Source organism: Barbus barbus (assembly GCF_936440315.1).
Source record: "Barbus barbus genome assembly, chromosome: 39".
NCBI classification, from domain to species: domain Eukaryota; kingdom Metazoa; phylum Chordata; class Actinopteri; order Cypriniformes; family Cyprinidae; genus Barbus; species Barbus barbus.
Window position 1 is genome coordinate 15631739 of NC_136717.1, and position 9816 is coordinate 15641554.

General features: G+C 33.8%; 2 protein-coding genes across 2 annotated transcripts; both read right to left on the bottom strand.

Annotated features, from left to right (window-relative positions):
- Positions 1–253: 253 nt before the first annotated feature.
- Positions 254–6628, bottom strand: LOC306858571 (vesicle transport protein GOT1B-like). The gene is made up of 5 exons (XM_079399158.1): positions 6546–6628; positions 6006–6097; positions 2671–2849; positions 2212–2293; positions 254–933 (listed from the first exon to the last, which is right to left on the bottom strand). The coding sequence occupies exons 1-5, from the start codon at positions 6568–6570 to the stop codon at positions 895–897; spliced, it is 417 nt and encodes a 138-aa protein (XP_079255284.1). The 5' UTR covers positions 6571–6628; the 3' UTR covers positions 254–894.
- Positions 6629–8498: 1870 nt separating this feature from the next.
- Positions 8499–9667, bottom strand: stmp1 (short transmembrane mitochondrial protein 1). The gene is made up of 3 exons (XM_079398622.1): positions 9517–9667; positions 9252–9305; positions 8499–9079 (listed from the first exon to the last, which is right to left on the bottom strand). The coding sequence occupies exons 1-3, from the start codon at positions 9529–9531 to the stop codon at positions 9008–9010; spliced, it is 141 nt and encodes a 46-aa protein (XP_079254748.1). The 5' UTR covers positions 9532–9667; the 3' UTR covers positions 8499–9007.
- Between the last annotated feature and the right edge of the window lie 149 nt (positions 9668–9816).

A 9816-nucleotide genomic window follows, 5' to 3' on the forward strand; every position in this document is an offset into this window, starting at 1 on the left:
ATATATATATATATATATATATATAAAACTTATTTGTATTATTAATTACAGTTATTCTTAATGATGATAACGTAATTAGATTTTGATATGAATAAATTATTATTAATGTCATTTTATATTAATATTACAACCATATTATTATTATTATTATTAATAACAACAAAACCTTTTTAAAGCCGCTTTTGAGGAACCCCAAATGGTGTGTCAATAACTAATAAAGCAATAAGAATAAAAATAAAAACACTGACCTTTTCAAGTTTTTAAATTTATATTTACAAAAGTTTGTGGCAGCTGAACAATTCTGAAATCCCACCATTTTTGAAGACAGAGAAAAAAATTAAATAGTTAATAATAATAATAACAACAACATCTCTATATGCCAGTCTGATTAGTAGCAGTTTATTTTCACAAAAAAGTGTAAATTTCACACAGTTTCAGCAGGTGTGATTGGGAAAAAAAACAAACCCAAGAAATTAGACCAACTCTCCTCCCTCTTTAAAATACAATTATAGACACAACCGTGTAACAAGGCCATTATTGTAACAGAATACAGACTTCCAGAAGTCGCTTCTACACATTCAAACAAAGATTCCTCATGGGAGGGTCTCCAGTAACTTCTACATGAAGTTTGCATTTATAAAGTAGGGCACAGCTGTTCAAGGATGCAGTGATGCAGCTGTGCTTTGGCCGGCAGACGAAGGAGTGGCTTGTTCTCCACACTGCACAGTTTGCTTTTCACTGACGTAAATATCACTCAGACGTCCTTACAATGGAAACACGTCTGAATGTAAAGCTTCTGTAATACGACCTCTATACTTCTCATGGCTGTTTTAAGGTAAAGCTTTAGAAAATCCATCATAAATAAGTGGTAAAAAAAAAAAAAGAGAGAGTCTTTTAAACCATGTTGTTGCTTTCACTCATTTTGTCCACATACTGGAGAAACAAAAAGAGGTATGGAAGGATTAAGACACTTAAAAAAATTTAAATTATAGATATAAAATTACAATTTTGATTCATGACAGGTTTATCACTTCAAATACTCAGTGCACACAGGACAGCATGATTCATGCTCGCATGCAAGACACAATTAGCAGTGACTGACCAAGATGGCTGACTGTCCGCTCAGCCTTAGGAAGGCATTAAAAGAACAACAAACAGATGTTGAAAGACACTCATGGGGTGAAAACTAATGTGTGTTAGCTACTAGTTGAGTGGTATCATCAGTTTGGGTTATGCAGTTGATTGATATACTACCATTCAAAAGTTTGAGGTCGGTAAAATAAAAATAAAGTTTTTGAAAGTAGTCTCTTATGCTCACCAAGGCAGCATTTATTTGATCAAAAAATAAAGGAAACCCGTAATACTGTGAAAGATTATTACAATTTAAAATACCCATTTTCTTTTTTTAAATACATTATGAAATATAATTTATTTCTGTGATGGCGAAGCTAATTTTCAGCATCATTACTCCAGTCTTTAGTGTCATGTGATCCTTCAGAAATCATTCTAATATGCTGGTTTGCTGCTCAAGAAACTTTACTACTAATTATTATTATTACCAATGCTTAAAACAGTGCTGCTAAATATTTTTATGAGAATATGTTTCACAAAAATATTACATTTGACAATTTCAGGATATTGTAATATTATTAACGTCACTGCATCCTTACTGGAAAAAAAACAATATTTCTTAAACAACAACAACTTTCAAACAATAATATATGGAATTTCAGATAGAATAGAATTCTCTTGTATTAAGGTGGTATTTTTAAAAACTAAGGAAAAATATTACTTCATCACAAAGCCCTTAATATTGAAATATTTGAATATATGTGAACAAAAATCTGTATTACTTTGTGGAAAAGCATGTTAGTCTCATAGCTGCTAAAGCAAGCAAAAGCTTTTGAAGTGAATTTATTTGAAGACTTTGTCCTAAACAGACATGATGTAATAGGTTTGTATTGATTATTAATTTATCTGTTCACACTGATGGTGTAAATGTTAACACAATCACATTCAATCAGAACATATTTGTTTAATGGTTTGGCAGCTCATTTACACTTTTCATGTTTGTTATTTGTCCTTTATTGCATAATGCCTGGTTAGGACGTGTTAAATTCACTGCAATCTTAGATTACCCTTACATGGAAATAAAAGCAAGAGAGGAAGGAAAAATATCTCTTCTTCATCACCCCGCTGGCCAAAACTTACCCCACTAATGAAGGGAAGATTCAGCAAGTATCCCAGCACAGGAATTCTCCTGATGAAGCCTACGACCACTGGAAAGAAGCCCCTGCACATGAAGAGAAGGCATTAGCATGTGGACTGATATATCATTAGGAATTATTTATCGAAATGTTAGTTAATTTTTCTTTCCGTTCTTTTCAGACTTCATAAATAGTTGTACATTATTTTTTTTAATAATATAATCATTTTACTTAATATTGTGTAAAATAAGTGTTCATTTAATTCTCACTTTCTCATTTACTATTAAATTATGTAATTTAATATCTCAATTTGCATACATAATATCTATATCTGCCTTCAGTCAATCTGTATTGGCATCAGTCTGTTAAAAACCATTCAACCTCTAACATATCAGCTTAGAGCTACTAGTTTTGTAGATGCATAATTTGCCTTGATAAGAACTCTCTAATCCTGTAAAAATACCTGAATAAAAGAAAGAAGCCATAAAACTCTAGAATCACTCCGAGTATGGGCCATCCAATCAGCACTACAAAGACGCCTCCTAGGAAGAAGCCGGTGGCTTTCATTTTGTGTTTCTGAAAGAAGAACCTGAACGTCCTCTCCAGCCCGATTACAAATGCCAGCCCGACAACAAAAAAGATCTGAGACAAATAAAGACCAAGAGAGAGGTAAGAGATTGCCTTTGGGTTGAGGGATATGTGCTTATGTGTGTCTATGTGCACTCATAATATAAGTTTACAACAAATTACGGTATAAAAGTTTAGTATTTTAGCTATTATGAGAGAACACTTAATACCAGAAAAATCTAGAGCAGCATAATGAAGAATATGATGGAAAAAGTAGAAATGTGTAGCAAAACAATACTATTCGCAACAAAGTTATAGGAAAGAAATTGTTTAGAAACTAGCACACACATGCATGAATTTTTTTTTAAAAGCTTGTTAGAATTATATTACATGTTTGTTTTATATATATATGTGTGTATATGTGGGTGTGTGTGTATATATGCATATACAGTGCCCTCCATAAGTATTGTAACAGTAAAGCCAAAATTGCTCTGTTGACTGTGGAGTCAAGACATTTGCAAATATGATTAAAAGATGAATATGAGACAAAACTACAGAATGTCACATTTTATTATTAGCCGTTTCAACACATACATGTTTTACCAAATAAAAAGAACAGCACTTTTAGAGTTCATCCCACTCATTGATGTGAGCATAAGTATTGGGACAGTTGAACATAAGGCAGATATAAAAGATTAAAAGCTATTATTTAGTTGCAGATCCCTTGCGCACAATCACAGCAGTGAGTCTGTGACCCATAGACATCACCAGACTCTTGGTCTCATCCTTTGAAATACTTTTTCCAGCCTTTAATGCAGCCAATTCCAATTGTTGCTTGTTTTGGGGAGTTTCTGCCTTTACTCTCCTCATCAGCTGGTGAAATTCATGTTCAATCAGATTTAAATCTGGAGATTGACTTGGGCAATCTAAGACTTTCATAACTTTTTTGATTTGTCTGTCATCAACTACTGTTGTTTTCTCAGCCGATCAGGTCATTGTTGGTTGCTGGTGGTTTCCAAACTCTTGATTTCTCCATGCTCTTTATTTTTGCTATAGCTATAATTGACTTCCTCTTTTCTTTTAGCATCTAAATTGCTTGCTTTTCTCTCAAAGTCAGCTACTCATCTTCATCCTGGTTTTTGTGTGTTAACATCGAGTAGAAGTAATGGATATAACTGATACAACACATTCCCTGCTTTTAATATCTGAAGAATTAATGCAACAGGACACAGCAGATCACTTAGAAAGACCTGTGAGGGAACTGTTCCAATACTTATGCTCACATCAGATAGAGGGATGAAACTCTAAAAGTGCTGAACTTCTTAGCTGCTAAAACATGTATGTGATGAATCACCCAATAATAAAACGCGACATTCTGTAGTTTTGTCTCATATTCATCTTTTAATCATATTTGTAAATGTCTTGACTCCACAGCCAACAGAGCAAGTTTGTCTTTACTGTTCCAATACTTTTGGAGGGCACTGTATATATAATATACAGTGCACAGCATAAATGAGTACATCCCCTCTGAATAAATATAAAATATGTATTTTTTGTAATGATCACTAATATAATTCATGGAAAGATGGCAACATTTAAATGTATTAAACAAATACTTAATAAAAACGTAAATTAGACAGTTTTATTTAAATGAAGGATTGCAGAAATTAGTACACCCTAGATTTAATTCAGCAAATGTATAATATTCTAGTACTTCAGAACTTTAAGTATACTGTTCTGACCCTTCTTGGCACTGAGTGTACAAGTTCATGACAAATTTTCGCATCTGTCCTGTTTAACTCCAGGAGGACGACCTCCTTGAATACTCTGGTCTTTAATGGGGAGTTTTGCTCAGCTCGTCTCCACAGCTGCTCAAGAGTGCTAAGATTGAGTGAAATGCATGTCCACTGAAGGATTTTCACCTTGGGAGAATGAATATCTTCATTGTCATGTTGAAAAAATGCCCAATAATGCAGGGAATGAGGGGAGGGTAGCATCTTCTGTTTCAAGTTTTTGTATTCCATTAAACAATAGTGTGTGAATTCATGACAGCATTGATAAAGTACAACTCCCTCACACCTTCAGCACACACATTCATCCCTATATAAAAGCTTTACTACCACGGAGCGTAACTGTGGGTACCAAGCACTTCTCACTGTACTCCTCCTCTAGCAACTCCAGATCATTTTGGATGCTTTTGGATCCAAAACGATTGACTTGGTCTCTTGATACCAAAGTATGGATTCCCAGAAGTCTCTATTTTGTAAATATGGGCCTTGGAAGAGGTTAAATGAGTTTATTTTGCTTTGGCTACAGTAGGTAATTCTAATGGTGATAACCATGCATGTCACTTCTGCAGGCTGCGTCATACTCTGTGAGATAAAGTGTCACTTTTTTCATAGCTTTTGCCGGCTCTGAGACACTTGCTCTTTTTCTAGCAAAAATTCACTGATCATGAAAACATAAAGCAAAGACCTGATTATTTCAGGAGCCTTGTCACAAGTCCATTGTTATTGAATGTCGGTGCTGCTTCTGCTATATTTTAACTCTTAAAACAATAATTTGGTATTCCTCTTGTACCATTGTCCTCTTTTATGCTAGGGAATAAGTCACCTGGCAGTTCTCTCCCAAGTGGTTCCACTGCTGCCAGCATTAAGTCTGAGTATGATTCAGTGCGCTATATAACACTTTTAATTGTCAGGTAATTACAGGTCTTTAAAAGTTTTGGTTCAGTACACTTACCTGTTGATCAAAAATAGCCTTAAACCTGTACACTTTTTTTTTTTTTTTTTTTTTTAGTAAATTTCAGGAGGGTGTACTCATTTTTTCAACTCAGCATTTTATCACTTTAAGAAAATCTTTTGCTAAATAATTTTGACATTCTTCTTCGGTAATTGATCAAGCAGGTTTGTTGGAACATTATATCTCCAAAGAACCCTAATATGTCATCTAAGTAAAGAGTAATTGCTGAAACATTGCTAGGGGGTGTACTCATTTATACTGTGCACGGTATATATAACAAACATGTTATATATACATATATAAAACATATAATACACATTTTTTAAATATACTGTAATTGCTCTGATAAGAAATGAATAAAATATACACTGTTCATATTCGTTTCTGATTAGTATAATTAAAAATGATCATATAGTTATAATATACATATGCAAGGCATAACCAAAAAATGTTGTTAAAATATATAAATGACAACATGAGAACACTCACATTTCCTATGGCAAGGAGAGCTTTATCGAAAAACAGGATCATCCCAAAAAACAGAAAAAATACACCAAATCCTGTTAGCCCCATTCCAATTTCTGTCGAGAGAGGGAAAGCCATACAATTAAACCAATACATATAATTTGCATTTAATACCACACAAATGTTAGATATTAATTTGCTAATATGATCGTTTCTTATTGATGATTATGATGATCATATGCATAAAACTATGTTTACAGGACTGTTCTGGCTTCATGCAATCAGTCTGGAGCGGTTCACCATCAACATTAAAGCGGTTTTAAGCCAGAATATTTATTTAGTCTGTTTCCTGACATGTAATTCACCGCCAATGACTTATTGTTAAACTTATAACTGGTTATTAGACTTATTACTGGTGGAGTGACATCTGTATGCAGCTGCACACACACATAAATACTAAAGACAGGCGAAATAATAAAGACAATAGGCTTTGCAGATGAAAGCACTGGCGCTAGACATTGTGTGAGGAAGAGCTGTCAGTGAGAAAGGTTATGTTAATCTTACTCTGGGAGTCGGTGAGTGAAATCATCTTGGCTTGTCTCGCTCGGCAGCTGTCACAGGAGCGGCCACGCGTACCGGAAACACTCACTTTCGACTTCCGGAAAAAAAAAACTTTACAAACCTAGTGCATCTCGTATTAATTTAATATTTTGAATAATTTCTATTTTGAATGACTACAACTCTTAAAAAAAAAAAAAAAAAAAAAAACTGAAGCATATTTTAAGATATTTAATGCGTTTTTGCGTGCCAAGTGATGACGTGATAAGTCACTGTAGTAAATATTAGACTATATTTAAAAATATATATATTTACTATAATATTGTCGTAGTTTACATACATAATAACCTTGATAAATGTACACGGAAACGCAAACGTTGTATTTGGAATACTGAGAAAGTTGTTTACTTCCGTGTCCACCGCGCCATCTGCCGGTCAATATTTGCAACAACACACTTTTAACCATAGATAGATAGACAGACAGACAGACACAGATAGACAGACAGACAGACAGACACTTAGATAGATAGACAGACAGACAGATATATAGATAGACAGATAAATAGATAGACAGACAGACAGACAGACGGACATATAGATAGATAGACAGACAGACAGACAGACAGACAGACATATAGATAGACAGACATATAGATAGACAGACAGACAGACAGACAGACAGACAGACAGACAGACAGACAGATAGACAGACAGACACATAGACAGACAGACAGATAGATAGATAGACAGACAGACAGACATATAGATAGATAGATAGATAGATAGATAGACAGACAGACAGACAGACAGACAGACAGACAGACAGACACATAGACAGACAGACAGATAGATAGATAGACAGACAGACAGACATATAGATAGATAGATAGATAGATAGACAGACAGACAGACAGACAGACAGACAGACAGACAGACATAGATAGATAGACAGACAGACAGACAGACATATAGATAGATAGATAGATAGACAGACAGATAGACAGACAGATAGATAGATAGACAGACAGACAGATAGACAGACAGACACATAGACAGACAGACAGACAGACAGATAGATAGATAGATAGATAGATAGATAGATAGATAGACAGACAGACAGACAGACATATAGATAGATAGACAGACAGACAGACAGATAGATAGATAGACAGACAGACAGACATATAGATAGATAGACAGACAGACAGACAGACAGATAGATAGACAGACACATAGACAGACAGACAGATAGACAGATAGACAGACAGACAGATAGATAGATAGATAGATAGACAGATAGATAGATAGACAGACAGATAGACAGTTAGATAGATAGATAGAGACAGACAGATACAGTTAGATAGATAGACAGACAGACACATAAACAGACAGACAGATAGATAGACAGATAGATAGACAGACAGATAGACAGTTAGATAGATAGAGACAGACAGATAGAGACAGTTAGATAGATAGACAGATAGACAGACAGACAGATATATAGATAGATAGACAGACAGATGGATAGATAGATATGCTTTTAACATCGTACATGTTGTCTTCCTATGGAAATTTCTACATTGTTTTAAATTTTTAATGGCTCTTTATGTAATTTGTGACATTTTGACCACTCTTACTTTAATCTTTCTATCTGATGTATACTTTCATATAAGAATAAGTGCATGTTTTTGGCATTTTTCATGAATCATTTGGTGTCACATTATTTTTTCAAGCACCATGCTAACCCCTTGAACCTCTGGTATATTTTAGACAAATTATCCAGCAAAGCTTTTTATTGCATGAAAAGAGTAAAGTTTTCATTTGAATGTTGCACTTCTTAAGTTCTACCTTTATTTAATTAACAAAAATGTAATGTGTAGAACATTAAATTTGGATAATTTTAAGGGTGACATAAGTATTACTAGAAAATAACATACAATAACAATATTGGCAACCAACAACTTAAAACAAGCATTTTATTAGTATAATCTCAGAACTTTATTACATAATATTAAGAAGCCTTTATAAAACATTGCAGTAATTTGTTTCGAATAACTGATTATTATGTGCAGTTTCTATTTGCACTGCAAACATGTTTCTCAAATACAGGAAACCCAAGAACTGCATACACTGCAAGCTGTTTCTGCATAATTATCCACAATGTAACAGCAAAAAAAATCAGGTGTAAACAAATTTACCTTGATTTAGGAAAAGAGAGAGAGAGAGAGAGAGAGAGAGAGAGAGAGAGAGAGAGAGAGAGAGAGAGAATACAATGCAAAATGCAGAACACGTAAACTTTCAAAACAATTTTGAGGCACTATTTGACACGAGGAATATACTGTGCACCTTGAGGGCTCTTTTGTTTATACTTTAACACATACTAGCCTATATTATATTCTTGTTCTTAAATATCCCTCCATCTTCAGTTAATTGCAATTTGCCATATTTCCACACGTGACTTGTGTCCCTTATTCTGGGGGTTTCTTCTTGGCCTCCACATCCTTCTTAAAGGCCTCGATTTTCTTTGAAAGATTGGGTACCTTGAAAAAGTTATAAACAAATAAATTACATCAGATATTGATCACTAAACAGTGGAGCTGTTCTCTATTTAAAGACTAGTACTATTTAGTCCAGTCTTATTAGAACTCGTTTATTACAAGAGTTTAGACAGACACAAGAGTTAATATGTGAATAAATATTGTTTTTTATAACCTCGTAATTCTGTGCCAGATACATGCCAACCACGTTCCCCAGAGTGAAGCCAAGCTGGAAAAACAAACAATGCTCAAATATCAGCAATATTATATCACAGATAGATACATTCTTCTATATTATAAATGATCCGACTGTAAATGTTTATATTTAACTCAAATTAAACCTTTGATTAGCTAGTTACTTAGTTGTTAGCTACTACAATATGAATTAGCAAGCGAATAAACACACGTTTACAATCTCACAAACAGATATAAGTACTTACTATGAATTGCATCATGATTAAAGCTTTGAAATGGTGAAAAGAAACTAAATAACAGTGACAGTGGACCCGAAATCTAGTATGGTTCTGCGTTTGACACGGTTAGCCTTCAACTAGCTTCGTATGTCATCAGCAGCATCAACACACCGGAAGTAGTGTTCTTGCAAAATAAGAGTCTTAAATATGAAGTAAAGAGCACACGAAATGTTTAAATATAGACCAGATTGTGATTTAACTACTAATATATTTTTTCCCAACATACAGTAAAATATGAACTGATTTTTAATTAATTAAAAGTTTAAT